This window comes from Bolinopsis microptera, chromosome 12 (assembly GCF_026151205.1).
Source record: "Bolinopsis microptera isolate Bmic1 chromosome 12, MBARI_Bmic_1.0, whole genome shotgun sequence".
Classification (NCBI taxonomy): Eukaryota; Metazoa; Ctenophora; class Tentaculata; order Lobata; family Bolinopsidae; genus Bolinopsis; species Bolinopsis microptera.
In genome coordinates this window covers 9097027-9119495 of record NC_087083.1, presented here as the reverse complement: position 1 = coordinate 9119495, position 22469 = coordinate 9097027, and the positions used below count along the sequence as shown (strand labels likewise).

The following is a 22469-nucleotide window of genomic DNA, read 5'->3' as shown; positions in this document are numbered from 1 at the left end:
ACAGTCGATCTTCGAGACTGTTCGAAAAGGGCCCCCGACAGTTGAAATCTACTTGAATCGATGTATTTTCGGACGCTGATTAAAATGCTCTACTGGCGAGATATTGGCGAAAAACTGTCTCGATCACGTGATATGACCGTATAAGAAAGTTAGTATAATTTCTCGTTAGGGTTAGGGTTTCAGCATATGCTTTTGTTGGGGATTAGGTTAGGGTTAAAGTTGGGATCAGGGTTAGGGTTTCGAATAGTCGTTCAGGGCCAGCTAGAGAACGGGTTGAAAAAGCCACGTGACAGTCGAGTGTAGAGTGATTAATCATCATCCGCAGTTTTGCGGAAAGGCCACAACAGTCAAGGTTGTTTTTTATTATGCATATTTACTAAAATTATCAGCTGTGAATATATTATATATTTCCTTTTTTAAATATAAATTAAATATTCACTGGTACTATGAGTAAGTTGACCATTATATTAATTTAAAAACAGCTTTGAATTTATAGCAGGCTGTCACACATAAATGAATAAGGAACTAAAATAGTTCATTCAAGATATTATGTTTGCCAATATTTATATTATTTTAGAGATTAAAATGATTGCAGAATGACACATTAAAAATGTTGTGATTTATTATATTATTTGCTTACGAAATCGAAACCACACAATGTTCGTATAAAACGATTCGAAAGTCAAATTTCAATGCTAATGTCTGACCCAATACACAAATTAATTCTACCCAAAAGTCTAAAAGTATACATGCAAGAAGATTAGAATAAAATTAAAAACTAAAATCTAAATTTATGCAAAAAAATTCATCATCAATAGCGCCAGTGTACATACATACTACATGATATAATACATAAGTGGTATACAAAACGAGTGGTGTATTCTTAAATACATTCGTCTCATTTGACAAAACAAATTCGATTGAACGAATTTGTTTTGTCTTAAAAGTTAAAAGAACTTTTAAGTATACTCATTTTCATTCAGAACGACTCGGCCAGCGGCCTCTAAATCAAACCTACCAATTTCCTACCAAGTGGAAATGAAAAGTAGAAATACCCAAAAGTCTAAAAGTATACATGCAAGAAGATTGGAATAAAATTAAAAACTAAAATCTAAATCTATATTTATGCAAAAAAATTCATCGTCAATAGCGCCAGTGTACATACATACTACATGATATAATACATAAGTGGTATACAAAACGAGTGGTGTATTTTTAAATACACTCGTCTCATTTGACAAAACAAATTCGTTTGGACGAATTTGTTTTGTCTTAAAAGTTAAAAGAACTTTTAAGTATACTCATTTTCATTCAGAACGACTCGGCCAGCGGCCTCTAGATCAAACCTACCAATTTCAATTGGTAAATATTTACTTCTAATACTCTTATAAGTGGAAATGAAAAGTAGTAAGTTGAGATTTCATATTTTGTGCTCTCTCAACAGTGTTTAAAAATCTCGAGTTGCTGTTTTTGGCAAAATATATAAATATATTAATTATAATTATAAATTCCTGCCACAGACAGTGCACCGACTAATTCCCCTCTCCATCACCTCTTCATACCCATTGTAAACATTCCCTGAAGCCCAATAGCGACCAGGCAGGACAGCCACTGTGTTGTTGTTGTTTATAGCCAGCCAGTAGTCAACGTGGGTGATGGAGTAGTAACAATATCCGGCACCCAGGCACTCCAGGAAGGTAGGGTTGTGGAAGAACTCTAGACAGGAGCCGGTGGAGGAGAGTTGTGTCCCGCCTCCGGAGCCTGAGGTGGAGATCTGAGGGTGGAGAGTGGGGTTAGAGCAAGGAAATTTTGAGGAAAACTATGGTTACTATGGTTACTATGGTTACTATGGTTACTAGATGGTTACTATGGTTACTATGGTTACTATGGCTACTATATGGTTACTATGGTTACTATGGCCTCCGGAGCTTGAGGTGGAGATTTGAGGGTATAAAGTTGGATTACAGATATGTTATCGGGATACTTTAAGATCACAACTTATGAATTCAGATGTGAATTATGTCAACCAGTGAACCAGTTCCACCTGCAAAAGATAAAAAATAGTGAAACAAAAATAGTGAAGAAAATAGTTAAGAAAAAGTTAAGAAAATAATGAAAAATAGTGAATAAAAAACATTAAAAACTGACCATCATGTGAGAATATCCGGTCCACAGCTCTGAAAAGTGTTTAGGACAATCCGGAGCAGTCGTCTTGAAAGAATGCCTGGTGAGAGTAAACCTTTGTCCAAGACACGCACGGCACCTCCCTATGTGGTTCTTAATATCCTCAATATCTGATTTGATTTGAAACTTTCATCAAATAATGCAGAATTATACAACAATAAACTTATATAAAAACAATGGTGACAAAGAATGTTTAGGCTAAATAAAATTCTTAGACTGGTTGGGGTAGGCACAAGTAAACAGGAATTGACTGTATGATTACTATTATATGACATCCATGTTAGAGCACACGTGCTCTGGATTCTTACTCTGGCCCCCATAAAAAACCTGTCATGCGCGGTTGGGAGAAGTGGCCGTCAGGGTCTACAGACAACCAGTAGGATTTGTCAGAAGGACTCTTGGAAGCGTACAAACACTCGTCTTCCCCGCAGTCGGAGTAGGTTTGGAGGAATGGCAGGATTTGGAATTCCTCTAAACACGACCCTGAGGAGATAGGTTACTATGGTTACTATGGTTACTATGGTTACTATGGTTACTATGGTTACTATGGTTACTATGGTTACTATGGTTACTATGGTTACTATGGTTACTATGGTTACTATGGTTACTATGGTTACTATGGTTACTATGGTTACTATGGTTACTATGGTTACTATGGTTACTATGGTTACTATGGTTACTATGGTTACTATGGTTACTATGGTTACTATGGTTACTATGGTTACTATGGTTACTATGGTTACTATGGTTACTATGGTTACTATGGTTACTATGGTTACTATGGTTACTATGGTTACTATGGTTACTATGGTTACTATGGTTACTATGGTTACTATGGTTACTATGGTTACTATGGTTACTATGGTTACTATGGTTACTATGGTTACTATGGTTACTATGGTTACTATGGTTACTATGGTTACTATGGTTACTATGATTTGGAATTCCTCTAAACACGACCCTGAGGAGATAGGGGTTGTGTTAAAAGTCTGATTTGATATTGAATTACACATAACTGATCGCTTTTCTCACGAGAAGTTAAATTTACTAAAGGTTTGTTTCATTTTGTAACCTTCCGGCAGCGAATCTCTCAAAAAAAGTGTAAAATACTTATCATCATTATAGTTACTAGCAACAAATATAACAGCTGCAGCTTCATAATTCATATACTTACCAGCTTCTCCAATATCTTCTGCTAGTGCCTTGCCATTCCCTTCAAACATTACAAGAGAGTATCCTGTCCAAAGAGATTTGTAACCACTAGGGCATTCAGGGACCTAAACGTAAATTCACAGTTTAATATATTAGTTATTAATTTAACTTAATTATTTTTGATTCAGAATTAGCGGGAAAACTGGTTAATCCAAGAATTTAAGTCAAGTATTGGAAATGGGATACGGAGTGGGACAATTAATTTTCCGAGACATTAGAATTTCTTACAGCAACAGAATGAGAATGTCTGACGATGGGGTGGTTGTATTCGTACTCATGAGGCGTGCAGGTCCCCTGCTTTCCACGTGCTCCTTTAGACCCTTTAGTTCCTCCTCGTCCCTTCCGTCCCGGGATTCCGGTTAGACCCCTTTTTCGACTGTGCATACCATTCGTACCTTAATAATTTTAAGAAATAGCCCTGTATGGAAATGGGTTTTTAACTACTTATTGTTGTCATTCCTTCGTATCCGATAGCACAAAATACCGATCAAAGAATCAACCCGAAATTGTATCACACTGATAGTAATAATTGCAAGACTTGGAAATGAAAATTGAAACCCCCACATTATACCTTTCTCTCCTCTAACTTTACTTACCTCTGCGACCTTTCTCGCCAGTATTACCAGGACTACCTGAGTGTCCTTTAGCTCCAGTGACACCCACAGCTCCATCTCTCCCAGCTATCCCATCAGCTCCTCGACCACCATCAGTCCCATCCGCACCAGATGAACCCTTACCCCCGGCTGTCCAGGTGAACCTGGTGCTCCTTTTACTCCTTGTGGTCCAGCATGTCCCTGTGAGATACGGTTTTGAATTAGTTAACAATATCTGCTCTGATCACAGGACAATAATAACAGGGTAGATAAGTATATGTAGCAGAAAAAACAATTAAATATTTTTACTAACTTCCTCTCCTGGCGACCCTTTCTCTGCAAGTCTGGTATAGTTGAAAACTTCGCTGATAAGGTTTACCCAAACAATAAACTCTCTTGTGCGTCCTCCAGTCTCGGGATCAACTAGAACAAGAATATTCCCATCTTCACCAAACTCTCCAGTACTGCCTTTAGTACCTTTGGGTCCTGCCGTTCCCTACGAATATGTAATTAATTATGTTTATTTTTACGAATATGTAATTAATTATGTTTATTTCGCTGTATTACTGTATTATAAATCAGCTGAACTGGATGTTTATATGATCCTCCTTGAATAATACCAAGGATATAACCAAGGATTCCAACTTACGAGATGTCCTTTAACTCCGTCCACCCCAGGTCCCCCTTTTGGTCCCTGATCTCCTTGTATACCCTGATCTCCTTGGTTTCCAACAGGTCCTGATGATCCTTTAAGACCCTTGGTTCCAGTTGATCCAAAGTCTCCTGGTGCTCCAGTGTTCCCTTGATATCCAGTAGGTCCCGTTTCGCCATCTTGTCCATCATCTCCTTTTTGTCCTTTTACTCCGTCTTCTCCGTCAGTTCCGGGATTACCTGGTTTAATTGATTGCTTAAAGTACCCGAAGTGCACATAATAATACCAATATACGTTCACAACGCCTTGTTACGAAGAATATGATTACTTAAGGGTCATATATTCAGGCCGTGAATATCCCCAGTGTAGGAGAAGCAGAAGTTACCTGGTATTCCAAACCCAGCTGTTCCTTTCTCTCCAGCAGGTCCATTATCCCCGGGCTCTCCAGGTTCCCCAGCTACCCCATCATCTCCGTGATGTCCTACCTTCCCCGCCTCTCCAACTGCACCTTCCATCCCTGTATCTCCTTTTTCTCCTTTATCTCCAGAATCCCCAAGAGGTCCTTTGTCTCCTATGGCTCCTACTGCTCCTTGATCTCCTTTGAATCCCTCTTCGCCATCATTTCCTTGTTCGCCCTGATGAAGGATACATGCCAATATTGGAGAAGCTAGCTCTATGAACGGAATTGACAATGAACTTTACTTAGTATACCTTATCTACCATATTTAACGTTAAAACAGTTCAACAAACTGACCTGTTCTCCATAACAGGCTGTTTCTCCGGCTGGGACACCTGGTTCACCGTCAACGCCGTTTTGACCGCTTTCTCCCTGATTTCCTTGAATGCCCTGCTCACCTGAGAGAAGGTAAATTTAACTTTTAAAGTTGTGACCTTTTAAGGACACATCTTTGGGAAATATGCAATGATAGTTAGATAGAAGTTAATTAAAACTCAGACCCTAAACAACAAATTCGGAAATCATTTGTAATGAAAACTTACCTGGTATTCCAATTGAACCAAGCACTCCCTCAGTACCCAGTCCACCCTTTCCACCATTTCCACCTTCTTCTCCTTGATCACCCACCTCACCCTTAGCACCATCATCTCCACCATTACCAGGTTCTCCTTTAGATCCCTCTCCTCCTCGCTCTCCCTCCTCACCTACATCTCCCTTTACCCCGTTCTCACCCTCCTTCCCCACCTCTCCTTGGGCTCCTGCTGCTCCTTTAGGTCCGGTGTCTCCTGATATTCCAGGAAGCCCTTTTGTCCCTACTTCTCCAGCTTCTCCAGCTTCTCCCTGATTTATTGACATCAATTAGCTGATCATGACAAAATCGTAGTTTAACATATAACCCTTCTAATGAAATTATTCAAGAAACACAAACAGAACTTCCATCCACTTCCACATAGTACTTACACCACATGGCAGATTTATTGGAAAAAGCTTTTTACCTGTATACCCTTGACTCCTCGTGCTCCTTTGTCACCTACGGATCGGAGACCGGCCACACCTTCATCACCCGTTTCTCCTTGCTCGCCAGTATCACCCTGGTCACCAGCTTCACCCTTAGATCCCTTAAATCCAGCTGCTCCTCTCCATCCGTCAAAGCTGTTTTCTCCAGGTGGACCTTCGTCTCCTTGATTACCTGTTGGTTGCTTGCTTTGATAAACTGATAAAGTTGGTGTCTGTGTTCAAACTTATTCTATTTTGACACCCACCATCTTCATCTTAGAACACCTTAATTGAATTATGACAGGATTTGAGGATTTCTCATCAATTCAGAGTTCAAAGTGAAGCTCGATCAACACTAATGATAAAATAGCAACCACAGGTTGCGTGAAGGAAATCTCACCCTTTTGACCATTATGTCCTTTTGAACCAGGGGTTCCTTGCTCTCTAATAGGGCCTTTACTTCCTTTAACTCCTTGATCTCCGTGGGCCCCATGAGGACCTGGAAGACCTTCATGTCCGGGATCCCCTGCAACACCCTTTGCTCCGTCAGTTCCATCGCTTCCTGAGAGAACAATTACCCTTTAACATCTCTTCTCGCACCTCAACGTTACGCAAAGTGCATTACAAGAAAGTATTATCATATCGAGATCTTAAGCTCAGATAAGAAATATGCACATTTTGTGTACTTGATTACTCACCGTGGTATCCTGGTGCACCCTGGGATCCCAGCGGGCCCTTGTCACCCTCAGGACCTTCATCTCCCGGTAATCCCTGGGATCCAGGATTTCCGTTGAACCCATGCTCTCCTTTTGTCCCCGTGTCACCAGGACCACCATCCAATCCCCAAGCACCACGTAGTCCTTTGTCTCCAATATCTCCGGGAATGCCCTTTTCGCCGTCCTCTCCTCTATCCCCAGGATTACCGGGATCGCCCTTGTTTCCTTGTTCTCCCTAAAAATGAAGAGTTTTATAACTTTGTGTGTCTTGATTATCATCACCAGTCACCACATTTAAGTTAACAGTAATTAAACGGAATTTTGTTTGTCAAATCTTCAGCAATTTCAATCAGTCAATATTTACAGTATCTCCATTTGCTCCCATTATGCTCTCTCCAGAGTCTCCCTTCAATCCTAGGTTTCCTTGAGACCCCTGCGATCCCTCAAGTCCTTGGGGTCCGCCTTCGCCTTGGGCTCCTTGCCCTCCTGGGACTCCATCTTTACCGCTTATTCCGGATTTTCCAGGTTCTCCCGTGTAACCTGATAAAATTCGTGATCAGTGGCACTATGTACAGATAGAGGTATATTTGAACAGTGTTATGAAATAGATAAGTATAATATATTAAGTTTTTACCAATCAGCTACGAAGTCGATCCCAAGACAGGTAACTTACCCTTTTGTCCAGGAGTTCCAGGTAATCTAATTATTCCTTGTTGGCCAGCTTCTCCAGGGTCACCACTTATCCCAGGATCCCCGATTTCTCCATCGTTTCCCTGATCTCCAATAAAACCTTTATGACCTTGTTCTCCTGGTATGCCATTTTTCCCAGACGTCCCGTTTTCACCTGGAAAACCATTATATCCATTCTTGCCATCATTCCCAGAGTTTCCTTGTGCTCCCTTATCTCCTATAGTACCTTTGGCTCCTTGCTCTCCTTGTTCTCCTTGGTCCCCAGTGACCCCTTGAGACCCGTTTGCACCTGCACGTCCAGGTGAACCACTAGCACCAGATTCTCCTGGAATTCCCTGTGGTCCCTGAGCTCCTTGGATACCCTGATCTCCATTCTGACCAGTCTCACCAGGTCCTCCATCTGCTCCATCGTTACCGCTCTGTCCGTTGACACCTGGATAACCAGCATCTCCTTTAGGTCCCTCATCACCAGTTTCTCCCTGATTTCCTGGTCCTCCCTCAGCTCCCTGTACTCCTTTCTTACCAGCTGCTCCTGAGTCACCGGAATCACCCTCAGGCCCTGGCTCACCACTAATTCCCTGGACACCCTTGTTGCCAGGTATACCAGGGTTACCAATGTTTCCTTTAAAACCTGTATCTCCTTTGGGTCCAGTGGAACCGTCTTCGCCAGATTCTCCATTGGCTCCAGGGACACCCTTGATTCCGTTTAGTCCATCATCTCCGTCAACTTCATTCTTACCCGTGGCTCCATCTTTACCACTTACTCCTTTCTCTCCAGACAATCCCTGGCTTCCAATAGTGCCAGTATTTCCAGGATAACCTGACAAAGATATAACAGAAAATCTGAACCGTGCACTAATATTCAAAATAATTTCAACTCATGGATAAAATTGTTATTCTGAAATCAACATATTATAACAAGCAGTAATAAAGATAAAAATACTTTCTACTCATTACCGACCTTGTGAACCAGGTTCTCCTTTGTGACCCTTATCTCCAGAAGGTCCTTGGTGTCCCTTATCTCCACTAGTACCAAGTGTTCCATCCTTGCCTGGTCCTGCAGCATCTCCAGGTTCACCAACATCTCCAGGTTCTCCTTGCTCTCCCTTCACTCCAGAGTGACCGTCTCTGCCGTCAGCTCCAACACGGCCATTTTCTCCGGAGTCTCCAGGAGCTCCTGTAGCACCTTCCTCACCTGAATGGAAATGATACTTGTAATGCTCCATTTGGACAAGTAATGAGAGAAAAATAAAGCACCAAAACGTTAAACGTTAAATAAATTTGAACAGTCATAAAATGTATTTAGAATCATAACTTCGTTAAATAATATCTAATGAACCTTTTTGTCCTTCGTCGCCAGCCCCTCCTTTACCTCCTTGCGCTCCTTTTAATCCTGATAATCCTGGCATTCCCGGGAAACCTTTGTTTCCTTTAATGGAAACACCATCAAGTCCATGAGAACCCTGCTCTCCCTGCACCCCTTTGTTTCCTCGTTCTCCCTGTTTCCCTTGTATACCCTGGATAGCATTCCCAGGTATACCTGGTTCTCCTTTACCTCCATCGCCTCCATGAGTACCATCAGATCCGGCATTACCTAGACAGAATAAGAGGTTTGACAAAGAACAGGTACGGTATAGTGAGGTTCCCTCACAAAAATCAACTTATTGAACTTTTAACCAATACAATATTACAAGGACCTCGTTATAACGCGCCTCGCTATTACAAAGACCTCGTTATAACGCGCCTCGCTATTACAAGCACCTCGTTATAACGCGGTTATCTGGGCAAATTGTTTCCACCCTCGATGCACGTTATAGCGAGTTTTACTTGATTAAAAATGATTACCAGGAGCTCCTTGAGGTCCTTCGTACCCCTGCTCTCCTTTTACTCCCTTTTCTACATCTTCACCTGACACTCCTTCTTTTCCCCGTACTCCTTTCACCCCCTGTGCTCCAAGTTCTCCATCACTTCCTTTGTCTCCGTTATTTCCAGCCGGCCCTGTTTTTCCTTTCAGTCCGGTCACCCCTAATGTACCGGTATTTCCGTGTTCACCTGTAAACGGTTACAAATGAAGTCAAACTTCCTGCTGGAAAATTAATGACTGTGCGTGATTTACGTGAACGGAATTTATCGCTGTAATTCATCGCTGTAATTTTTCAGTTGACAAGAAATTAGAATAATGTTTTTAGATTGAACTCCTAATGCTCCGGTTTCTCCATGTTACCTTGAATGAAGTCAAATTTTACGGAAAATTGTTGAACGAAATTTAATAAAAACAATTTATTTGTCAATTTATTTGTCAGTTTACAAGAAATTGTAGTAATATTTTAAGATGTGTCCGTTATTTTCATTATTCCGTGTTTAAAACTTTTACTGAATAAATAAACGTCCATTAGTGATGAACCATAATAAAATGAACCTTTGGCCGGGGATTATAAACCGAAATGGAGTCTAGACAATTTGGCATCATTAAACTATTTGTCATTAAGATATTATGCAGGTGAAATACAATAATTACATGTGAAACCCACTTGAACAAGTTTACGTCCCTTTAACAAGTAGATATGCCGCTTTCCTAAGTACTTAACTTTAATAATAAGTTCTGTGCCTGTTGGGATTATATTAGATCGCTATTATAACGTAAAAAATACTGCTGTACAGTAAGAATACTGCTTTTATTTTATAGTATTAGAACCATAAGCTGCAGGGATGACAAAATGGACTGTTTCATTAATTTACACTCAATAATTGTGAACTTTGGGGTGAAGCTGTGAAAGATGTTGTGAAATTTATGGGCGTATACTGCTGATCTCCAATGCAGAGCAGACGAGGCTTAATTTTAATCAAATCATATAGTCAAATAGCTCGCACTTAGAATACAAAGATTAGTACATTTTAGCTTATGATTAATATTATATTTTTACCTATAGTTTACCTAGATTAGTCAATAAGTTGGTTAAATAGTTTGATAAAACTGTTTGATTAAAATAAAAGAGGTTAACTTTTTTAGATATCCGAAAATGTAATAACAAGATACTCTCAAGTTGGTTAAACCATTTACCCTTTTTTCCGGGGACACCAGATAGACCTTTAGATCCCTCAGTGGTGTCAATTCTAGTTTCACCAGGATCTCCTTTGGGTCCTGCAATGCCTGGAATGCCCGGTATTCCATTTTTAGCATCTTCACCATTTTCACCGACAAATCCCGTTTCTCCAGGAAGACCACTAGCACCAGTTTTTCCGGTCTCCCCTTTTGGGCCCTGGTCTCCAGTTTTCCCAGGATCACCCGCATAACCCTTAATTCCTTGAAGTCCCTCAACTCCTCCATCTCCTTTATCCCCTTTTGCTCCTACTTCACCTGGGTGGCCTCCAAAACCATCAAATCCAAATAAACCAGGCAGACCAGCGTGTCCTGTCCTCCCAGAATGACCCTGCTCTCCAGCCGATCCTGTATGACCCGGAACCCCAACTCCGTCATTTCCCTTATCTCCCTGATCACCTCCACCACCTTTAGCTCCTTTATCTCCAGATATCCCAGGTATCCCGGTTAGTCCAGGACCACCTGTTCCGCCCTGATCACCTTGATATCCTTGTGGTCCCTGAAGTCCTGGCTCTCCCTGGACTCCTTTAGCTCCGGTGTTGCCAGGGGAACCAGCTTTTCCACGTTTTCCATGTTTACCAGAGAGCCCGGGCAAACCCTGGAAATAAAACAAATTTATTCGGAAAGTGAAATGAATTTATAAATGGGAAACAAACTTACAAACAATAAGGAAATTTGTTAATGAAATACATTTTCATGTTTTTGACCCATGATTGAATTAAAATTATTCAAAAAATGGCTGCTTTAAACTTGGTTTGAATTATATCAATGAATAATATGAATACCATGGTTTTAAATAACACTAACCCAAACACCCTGATCTCCAGGCAGACCATCCTCTCCAGGATCACCAGGGTCTCCTGGCTCTCCTTTAATAACGTCACCAGGCGGGCCTGGTTCCCCGGGGGCTCCTGATTCTGATCCAGGTTTACCATCCATACCGCGCATTCCCTGTTAATAAGTTTGACTGAGTTACTTCATCGATTTGGGATTTGGGAAACCGGAATAAAAACGACGGAATATTTTGATTAAATAGCTAAATTTGTACAAAGTGACAAAACCTGACAAAACCGACCTTCAAACCGGGGTCACCAGGTTCACCACCTTTACCAGGTGTTCCATCAGTACCATTGCAGCCGTCAATACCCGGCAATCCATCCATACCGTGTAAACCATCCCTTCCATAAGGTCCCGGTGGTCCAGAACCTCCTCTCCTTCCGTTCTTTCCCTGTGGGAGGAACATGAGTATTCTTTTCAAGTCCTACTTATTTGTTTATTTAAGGACGATGATTTCAGTTTTTCAAAATAAGTAAAACTACAAAAACAAACATACGACGGGGGTCGTACTCTAATAATTTTGGATAAAGAATAGATATTGGTCTGCCGTAATAATTCCAGAAAATTTAAAATTAAGTAACTAAACTGGAACTTACTTGGGCTCCCTTCAACCCATTAAGGCCGGATCCAGCTCCCTTGGCCCCTCTTGGACCAGGTGGTCCGAAGTTCCCCCGCAATCCTGGTCTTCCAGGAGGACCCGCTAATCCCACAGGACCTAGTGGTCCTTCAACCCCTTGAGGGCCTTGCTGTCCTGGGAGATTAAATGGTTAAATTAGCACGGTTAACATTTTGCACGATTATTTGCTTAAAGAAAATAAACGTTTAAAACCGTGACGAGTGCTTAGGATGTTTTCGTGCTGACATAGTGGATATAACGTAATCATTATTCGTGGAAAATTTGCCACCAATAACGCGAACCTACTGCAATGAAATATGCACACGAATAGCTACATTTTTGTCTTTATAAATCAAAATGAATATTCTTGTCTCACAAATAGCTTTGTACAGTGTGTTTACCTCTAGTAGATATTACTGGTAAAGAGCAGCAGTCTTTGGGGAAAGCTTCAGGGTCAGGGTCTGTTCTAACAATGACTACAAGAAGAATAGTCAGCAGGACCAGTCTTCCTCCGCACGGAGCTTGGTGGTGCATACCTGTTAGTGTAAATGTGGATTTTATTCTGAATAAAATATTATTTGTGATCACGGAAGGATATACTTATTATAGGACACAACACGGCAAAGATCAGTAAGGTGGTGGATAGTATTAGTAAAGGTCGTGACATTAAACCGTAAAAGATATACAACTTAAACTTTTTTGACTGCTTCAAATGCTTTAATGGCCTACAAATCAGCATGAAAAAATAAAAATTGGCCAAGGAATAAGAATTTTAGTGTCCAAAAGTTGGACCCCCAGCCAGGTGGTGTCAAAAACTCGAATTAAATAGGTAATAATTATTTTAGTCTCTCGAGTCAATTCAAGACTAAGACAAGACTTGACAAAGAGAGCACAATACAAGAGCAGTGAAACAGATTCTTACCGGACACTGCGAACTCAACTACCATCTTAACAAACTTTTATCATTCAAAACTGTGCACACTGCTCATGGAAGAGGAAACAATAAATCACTTTATTGGTCAGTGCTCAAAGTGGTCATAACTCATAACAACGCGAGGAGGATACTTTGACTAATATGATCTTAGTGTGACAGACATATTGGACATCTACTCACATTTAAAATTTAATTTGGAACATTACAGTAACGTTGACGATGACACATGGCCAAATTTTTTATTACATAAAGAGCAACGGTCATGCTTGCCAGCACTGTGTCATTCCAGGACCAAGGAGATCACAACGGATTGAACACGACTACGGACTAACATAACGCTGCGAAAATTAAAATTATTTATAGTGAGTATCGAATTTAGACGGTATTATAAAAAACCCATGACCACTTTAGTTAGTAAACATTATAGCTACCAGTATATTTATAGATAGTGGGGTTTAGGCTTAGAGGCTCTTCTTCAGATAAAATTCAAAATTTCAACAAGCATTTTTAAAGAAAGGGAAATGATCCTTAGAATGTTTAATATAAATTGTACGGAAGTACCTGCTATAAAATCGGATTCCGAAGCAAATTGCAGATTCTGCAAAGAGTTTAAAAATTATTCAAAAAATATACACATGATTGTCACAATAACCTTATATAAAATCACCCTTGGCCTTGTGGCTCCACTCTGCAAAGAGTCTTCAAAATGTCTACAAAACGTGATGTTTGTGATTCCGTGGCGGAATTACAAATAAAGGAGGCCGAGGCTGGAGGGCATCATGATCAATATAACGTAATAACATAATTATAAGTATTCGTAAATATCTAATGAATAAATAAAGAATAAATAAAGAATAGTGGATAATCCGCGGACAAGGAGATTTATAGACCGTAACGGCTTTCAGTTTAAATATTATATCTATGATTCTTCGTTACCAGAAATAACATAAAATATAACCTAAAAATTTGCAATCACCCCTTCATGACCTGCTAAGATCATGAAGTTATTAATAGTTTCAATGAAACGGCAATTAACCAAAAAAATCGCTACTGAAGATTATGATAACCCATAATAATATAACAGACTAAGAATAAGTAAGTAAGTAATTCATCAATTTGTGAAGAGACGATAAGAATTAAAAATTAAAAGGATTGCGTTTAATTTTAAGTCTGCATTAAGGTATTCCCCTTGTTATCAAAATTAAATGCCGATCTTGCCCGGCCCTGAAATTTAATTTAAATCATGAGAAATTCAGTAAAATTAACCGCTAGGCCTGGAGGGTTATTTGAGATAAAAATCAAAATTTCAACAAACTTATTTGAGAAAGAGAATTGATCCTTCAAAATTTCAAAGTGTTAAATAAAAAGAAAAATAAAACGCCTGCGATAAAATCGGATTCCGAATATGTTTTAGCATCTGCAAAAATTTAAATTATAAATATAAATGTAGACATAGAATTAAAAAGTTGGCTGAAAGTTGTTGGAACCAGCGGTAAATAAAAAATGTCTACTGGATTTTGTTTGAGGTTCCGCGGCTGAATTACAAACAGCGGAGGCTGGCACGTATCAAAATAGGAAATAGCATAATTATCAATTAATTTAATATTCAATAATATTCAATTTCATGGGAAAAACAATAAATAATCTGCTTAGCTTACTAAATAAAAATTAAGGACTGATCTGACAACTTGACCTACAAGGACATTTTCACGTACTACACGTCCATGGGCACTTAATGAACAAGTCTTGGCACTTTGCCAATTGGAGTTCAGGTATTAGGAAATGGGTAATATTTGTGAAGAGGTTGCCGGCTACAAGGAGATTCATTTTATTTCAAAATTTAAATAAACTTTACATTAATATATACTCAACACTGCAGACTGTAGCTGGAGTGAGAAACATTATGTAAATAAACTGCTAAACCAAAACACGGTGGTAAAACCATAAATACATTGGTGCTGACCCTACATAAAATGCAGGACTTGAATCATTAATAAACTTTGTGTCATATCGTGACCCCCACGGTCGTTTCACTATACTCCCCCTGTACTGTAGAGTTTCAACGATACCGGATACAGGGGGAGCCGCGCACTCTTGCGCGGCGGGTCATACAACGTATGACAAAATAAACTGTAACGGCTCTAAATATTATTTCTTTGCAATTCATCATAACCATAAATAACCTATAACAGATTTAAAATAACCAAAACGTTTATGACTGCTTTAAATAACTATTTTTAAATAAATTAAATTTTCATAGGAAATTTAATTCAAATACTCCCCACTTGCATCATTTGATGTAAATTAAGAATTAGGTTTTAAGAAAAGAAATACCGGCACTTAATTTTACCAAAATAATTTAATATATTCAGTAAGTCGCTCTGTAAATATATTAAATAGGGGTGTTAAATTATTCAATTTCAATAAAAATTTAGAGATGGCTTTATAAAAGGCAGTAAGTGACCCAGAACCGCTCCTGTTCTAATTTTCTCATTGGGTTGTCTCTCTGTGGGGAACCACAGGCCTCTTTGGGACCAACTAATCGATTGGGAGAGTAGTACGAAACTGTTACGGCGCGATTTTCCGCTCCATTTTTTATAGTGGTCATTGATCATGCATTAAGTTTTGAATTTCCTAAGATGCTTTCAGACGATGCAAATAGTGTTAAAATTGATAAAGTTATTAAATCGTAATACGTTGCAAAATTACTCTGAGTGAGACTCAAATAATTTGTTATAACAACGTTAGGCTGAAATTATTAAAACTCCGGGGTCATGTTAATACCATCCTTATATTACTCAAATATTTTAGCCAGCTGAATCTATTTATGGCCGGGGTAACGGTAATTTTAAATTTTGGTCTTTGACAATTAGGGCACTTTTATTCTCTCTATTATCTTATAACAGTTGCAAAAGAAAATAAGGTCATTTTATTGATTATTTATATGGAAAATGTAAACTTATTTTCATAGAAGGAAGGTGAAAAACGGTTTCTTTTCAGCTCGACTTCAGTGTTCATACAATAAGTGACTAAGGCCCGGGGACCGGGGTCCCCTTAAGTAAGCAAGTAAGAATAAGATGGAGAAAGAGTTGCAAGTTAGAAAATTGTAAAAAGTAAGTGTTTACTAAACCCTGACTTTTTAGCTTTTCTGTTAAAAGTGATCACGTTATCGAAGAAATTAACATATAACGTCAAATAGTCTAGAACTTTCTAGATTTCTAGAAATTTTTTAAAATTTTGTATTCAATTTTGAAAATCTTGGATCTCAAAAAATCGTCAAAAAACGAGGTCCAAGACTTTCTATATTGGATAAAGAATTTTTAAAGGCCTATTTCAAAATTTTGTCTGAGCGATCTCTTCGAAATGTTGCCCTGAAAGTTTAAGGGTGATTGCTCAAAAATGTAGAAGATAGATTTTCAGGCTTGATTTTCAGGACGAGCAATTCAAAATCGATCGCGTAATACAAATAGAATTATACATAATTACTGACCTTTTGACCGGCGATAATTTCGGCTAGAAACAATTTTTTTCCATGGGACCAAAAGCAGCTGATAGATGTTACTCCCCTCTATCAGAAACAACTATAAAATCAATTTCGAGATAATTTCGATGAAGACCCCCTTAACAGGAGCTCATGCTCAGTTTAATAGTAGAAAACTAGTAAAAACTACTCTGTTACAGAGTATATTTCGTCATGAAACTATTGTGTGTTTTATACAATTTAAAATCTCAAAATTTACGAAGTAATTTCAAAAACATTAATTGTAATATATGTAATACGATTTCAGTAAAATCATGTTTCTAAAATCGTGGGTTTTATGGCAAAAAATAATGGTCTAAAGTTTAAGAAATTCGAATTAGAGTGTCTTCATATTTATAATAATTAGCTAAAAAGAAATAAACATAGGTCCCTAGTCATTTTTAGAATAAACTGTCCACACTCCACAGCTATAGTGTTAGTTCACTAAAATATCCGGGAGCTAGCTTCTGATATTTTACAGCAGGTGCAGCAGGATGAATATAGTCCATATTTCACATCCTAGTAATTTCACTCCCGAACCTGAAAAACATAAATGTGAGCTCAGAATCATTTCGGTAATTGTGGAGCAAATTTTTAAAATCTTATTGATGTAAATGCTGTTATACTGTAGCCTCACACAGTGTAGGGTTTGTCCCTTTGGTATGAATTGTATAAATTTAATTGTCGAAGATTTGGGTTAACTTTCTAAACTCAGTATTCATGTTATTTTCTGGGATGACTAGTTTAAACACTGCTAAGTATAAGGTTTATCTTAAAAGCGGTGTTATCAAATTTCAATTAATTATTATCAGGTTTGTAATTTTTATCCTACCTCTGGTTTCAATGGGGTCACCAGCTACCATTGGTCCCTGATAGACATGGAATTGTTGGTCGTTCAGTTCAGTTTTTCCGTCTACGGACCTCTTCCGTCTGCTGTTGGAGCACAAATCTGTGCAGCCAAAACTGAAAGAATTAGGAAATTTTAAGATGCAGTTTAGTATAAAATATTAATAGGATAATTGACCTTTGATTAGAGCTAAACTGCTGGGAATCTATTGAGATGATGACCGTATCCAATATATTCATGAATAGTGGATACGGATTTCATTACGGAAGAAATGTTAGCAGGAAGGGTCAGCATTAATGATTATTCGTTTTATTATTTAAATTCTAACATGTTTTTGAATGTTAAAATCTTTTCTAAATAATGCACTCTTAGTCTTATAGGAAGCCTAAAACAGATATTAAGAAAATTTACCTGCTATCCGAGACACTGCAGACTTTGACAACTGCATGACCATATGTTGCAGTCTGGGAATCCAAAAAGTTGAAAGATTTAAAGGTAAATCTTTTTATTTTTGGGTCGGAGAGAAGCTGTGAGTTGGAATCTTTGTCGATAAAGGTGAAGGTTGAGTCTTCAATACAACTGTGGTGAATTATATAAGATCCCAACATTAATTTAGTTATTGAAATATATGTAACTTAATACAATAATTCGCTTGTCTTATTTGATATTTCTACTTGTTTAAACGTCATAATATATTTTGGACAATTATCATTTGATACGTCATGATCTGTTAAAGTGTTAAAATGAGTAAAATTATAATAATCGATTAAATAACCAGAGCTAATCCTAACTCACATACTTTGATCTCATTTAAAAAGCAAATATTAAATTATATAATACTAGAAAGCCCGTGGTAACAGGGATGAAGCTAGTAGTTTTCTATTTCTTTGGCAGTCAGTTTTAATCGCATCAAAAAGTATTCATCCCCACCGAAGATACAGCTGATCTAAATGTAGCTCGCACTGAACGCAACGTAATTACCACAAAACCGATAAAAATGTCGCACCTTTGCACGTTCACGTTCAACACCGTTACTATGGAGCTATGGTTACAATACAACTTCTATTTCGTTACCTGATTTGCACGTGGGCGGTCCTACATACATACATACATACAAAATAATTCTTTGAATTATAATAATGACTAGAAAGCCCGTGGTAACAGGGATGAAGCTAGTAGTTTTTTATTTCTTTGGCAGTCAGTTTTTATCGAATCAAAAAATATCCATCACAACCGAAGATACGACCGATTAAAGGATTAAGATGTACCGTAGAATGGGGGAACTTCGCCATTTTTTTTTTATTGAAATCTTTCAAATCGATCAATTACATACAAATTTACACAATGAATGAACAACATTAAATTTTCTCAAAAGTATAAGACTCCGATAAAATCAGATTTTCTAGGACAAAATGTATGTAATCAAAGGACCTGAGGGTCACCAAAACACAGATGTTGAGAGCAAAATGCACCTCCTGCACAAGTATGGGCCCACGAAAATCTTAAATTTTAAATAGAATTTCAAATAGAAACACACAAAAATATCAAAAGCAATCAAATCATATAATAAAGTGAAATCCATGATGTGATGACATGCACTAAAATGAGAAATGAGAAATACAGACAACAGGGATTTAAGCTCCTTATGAACATATTGTTAGCTTTAGGTAAACTGCTTCACATCTCTGTCTCGAGGGAAAAATCTAGATCATAATCAAAGTCCTCCGGCATAATTTTATCCCACATGTAGGAGGTCAATTTGCTTTTGAACTCAGAAATAGTCTCTATCTCACGTATATCCAGAGGAATATGATTCCATTTGGAATGGGTCCTAAAGTAAAAGTTCTTAGCAAAAGCGTTAGAGCTTGCTCGTGGTAAGATCGAGCTTACAAAACATAAGGGGTCCATGTGGCTATTTCTTAACCTTGAGTGGCCTTGATATGGTTGCAAATATGAGGGTAAAGTGACAGGAATATGTTGCTTCACAATTTTAAAGAAGAAAATAAGGTCAAGAAAGTCGAAGCGGTCTTCTATGGGCATAATCTTAAGCTGTCTGCATTTCTGAATGTATGTGGATGGTGGATAACTCATATACTCCTCGCGAAGAATCCACTTAATAGCACGCTTTTGGAGGCCCTCCAGCTTGCTTATCTGGGATTTTGTGACCGGTCTCCATATAACTGAGCAATGCTCAAATTGACTTCTCATTAAAGTGAGATACAGTACTCTACGACGATTTACATCTTGAACAAAATAGCAATTTCTCCTTGCCATGCCTAATTTTTGGTTGGCCTTTGAGAGGACTTTAGAGCACTGGTCTTGCCAGTCGAGATTCTTGGTCACAAAAACACCCAAATCCTTTTCATGATCGACATAGTCAAGTGCGATTCTTCCCATGGAGTATACAAAGTTAAAGAGTGGTAGGACACTAAGGAGGGAAACTGTTTCGGATATCCTTCCTGCGACGGTGAGGACCTTACATTTGTCGGGATGAAATCTCATTTTATTAGAAAGTGACCAGTCATGGAGATAATCAATGTCCTTCTGCAGTCGCAGGATATCAGACTCCGAAACAATCTCACGCCAAATTTTAGTATCATCGGCATACAGTGACAGTTGTGTGCCAGGTGAAATCCCCACTGATATATCATCAATGAACATAATGAACAACAAAGGTCCCAAAATTGACCCTTGTGGTACACCAGATTGGGCGTTTCTCATGGAAGAAAACTTACCACTTATCAAGACCTGTTGTTGCCTGTCTCTTAGATAATCAGTGATGAATTTCAGTAGCCTCCCATCAATACCAAATTTGCTCTTTAGCTTAAATAATATAAGATCATGGTTAACTGAGTCGAAAGCTTTGGCAAAATCAAAGTAGACTACATCTGTTCTCATATTTTCATTCAGTGAGAGAGCTAGGCTGTCACATAGACCTACAAGATTAGTTGCACATGATCTTTCAGCTCGAAAACCGTGTTGTTTATCGTTGATCATGCCGTTAGTAAGTGCAAGTAACTCATCTTTAATTATGCGTTCAAGAACTTTGGTGATTAAGCATGTAAGGGATATTGGCCTATAATTTGAAACCTCGTGTTTATCACCTTTTTTATATATGGGTACAACGTGTCCCAGTTTCCACTCCCTAGGTAATGTCCCAATGTTGTAACATGAATGAAATAATAGTGATAATGGGTATGCAAGCCCAACAGCACAGTTTTTCAAAAGTTTCCCATGAATACCGTCAGGCCCATAAGCTTTGTTAGGGTTAATATTGGAAAGGATTTTTCGAACCCTTTGGTGGTCAAATGCAATATCAAAGCGCCAATCGTTTGAATAATCAATATCTATGTCGTATAATGATGCTTCAGAGAACTGCTCAAAGAAAAAGCCATTAAATAAGTTGGCCTGGTCCTCTGGGCAGTTGCGGACAATGCCTTTGTAGCTTACAAACTCAGGAATTCTTTGACTAGCTGTTTTTGATTTTACATATGACCAGAATTTTTTTGTTACAAGAGCGCTATCATCTGATTCATTTAATGTTTCTCGCATTTTTTGAGCAACCACATTTTTGAAGTTTTTCCTGGCAAGGGAGAATGCTATTTGGGCTCTATCGCTTTTATGTCTATCTTTATGCAGTCTTATTTTCTTGCGCCATGCATCATAGCACTCTGAGTCAAACCATGGATCTTGTCCATCTGTCTTAACTGAGCATTTCTTGATGAATTTGTCAGTGATATTAAAAAGTTTTTCTTTAAATTTTTTCCACCCAATTTCAGGTTCTGTGCCATTAAGCAATACATTCCAGTCTGTGTGCCGGAGTTCATGGTTTAGCCTCTCCCAGTTCACGTTTTTATAGTTATAGCACATACGCTTAACCGGCTTCTTCCTATTTACCTTAATGTTGATCTTAAAGTTGATCGGAAAATGATCAGACTTACAGACGCTATCTCGCTCACCTACCATTAGGTCACTGATATTAGACTCAGAGTTTGTGAGCAAAAGGTCCAGTGTTTTGCCTTTGCAATGTGTGGGTGTAAGTACACATTGCCGAAGGCCAAGGTCTACAAAAGATTCAACAAAAATCTGCTCAATAGGACAGGAGCCGGCCAAGGTAGACCAGGAGACTCCAGTCAGGTTGAAATCTCCCAGGATAAATACTTTGCTTAGCCCTCTTCTCCGAAGAAGAGTTTTCAGAGATCCAAGAATTTTTTCATGATTTGCAAAGCCCAGTGTACCAACACGATAACATGTACAGATAACAAATTTAATGCCCGTTGATGTTGTAAACTCCACAGCAAGAATCTCTGCCCCCTCTTTAAGTCGGATTTCTTTCGAAGATAATTGAAGGTCTGCTCTCACAGCAATCATGACCCCGCCACCATTTCTCCTAAACCTGGTCGGATTAGAGGGATCAGGTGGATGAGTTTTCTTAGATCTGTCAGAGCGAAATATCTTATATTTATCAGGGTGCAGGAATTCGCTATCAGCTATGGAGTTTTTAAACCAAGTTTCGTTAAGTATTGCAATATCTATATTTGCCTCATTAAAATAAGTTGAAAGCTCAAGACATTTGGTGTTATCAAGCATTGGGTGGGCATTATTAAGCTCACCGAAGGGAATAAGGCCTTGAACATTCTGAAAGTAAACATTCAATACCTTACTATTCCCCAACCTAATATCTATAGGAGGGGGACCTGGGTTTACGATTCCAGGGTTTACAAAAACTATCAAAATACCATTCAACAAGACAGCTATTATTACAGCTATTTCATGTTATTTAGAAAATACGACACGAGTACTTGAAAAAGTTTATAGCTCATATGAACAGGATTGGTAAAGCAAATGTTTTCGTATGAACCACATCAGCCAGGCATAAATAGTCAGCTAGATTGGTGCCACTGAAATCAGGGCGAAGTTACCCTGCAATATGGGGTAACTTCGCCATTCTGAAACTATACCATATTCGGTGCTAAGCACCATACCACTCGAAACTCAATTATATTTCCTTGATATACCTGCCAATTTTACTTATCTAGCTCTAGCCTGCGTGTTACAATGGGCAATTTGGTCGCCGGGGTAACATCGCCATGCTGCGGGTAACATCGCCGGGAT

At 38.6% G+C, this 22469-nt stretch overlaps 2 protein-coding genes across 2 annotated transcripts; both read right to left on the bottom strand.

Moving 5' to 3' along the window:
- Positions 1-600: 600 nt before the first annotated feature.
- On the bottom strand, positions 601-13000 carry LOC134823880 (collagen alpha-1(I) chain-like). Its single transcript, XM_063835476.1, is given in 26 exon segments — positions 601-1774; positions 2149-2294; positions 2512-2667; positions 3359-3461; positions 3625-3791; positions 3993-4081; positions 4084-4190; positions 4303-4485; positions 4639-4880; positions 5027-5276; positions 5396-5496; positions 5641-5938; positions 6094-6287; positions 6495-6656; positions 6793-7045; positions 7175-7350; positions 7484-8320; positions 8462-8695; positions 8840-9094; positions 9346-9552; positions 10562-11198; positions 11408-11551; positions 11676-11828; positions 12034-12188; positions 12455-12589; positions 12976-13000. Coding segments are annotated over 26 exon segments (5682 nt in total). The 3' UTR covers positions 601-1501.
- A 3777-nt stretch (positions 13001-16777) lies between these two features.
- LOC134824003 (uncharacterized) lies at positions 16778-18330 on the bottom strand. Its single transcript, XM_063835633.1, has 4 exons — positions 18154-18330; positions 17766-17933; positions 17340-17470; positions 16778-17047 (listed from the first exon to the last, which is right to left on the bottom strand). The coding sequence occupies exons 1-4, from the start codon at positions 18162-18164 to the stop codon at positions 16983-16985; spliced, it is 375 nt and encodes a 124-aa protein (XP_063691703.1). The 5' UTR covers positions 18165-18330; the 3' UTR covers positions 16778-16982.
- Positions 18331-22469: the final 4139 nt, after the last annotated feature.

Excerpts from the sequence above, each read along its gene's own strand:
- LOC134824003 (XM_063835633.1), bottom strand. Across the intron at positions 17,471-17,765 it reads TGCAGTGTCTCGGATAGCAG|TTTTGGCTGCACAGATTTGT; the intron begins GTAAATTTTCTT and ends TAATTCTTTCAG. Across the intron at positions 17,048-17,339 it reads TGACCCCATTGAAACCAGAG|GTTCGGGAGTGAAATTACTA; the intron begins GTAGGATAAAAA and ends TATGTTTTTCAG.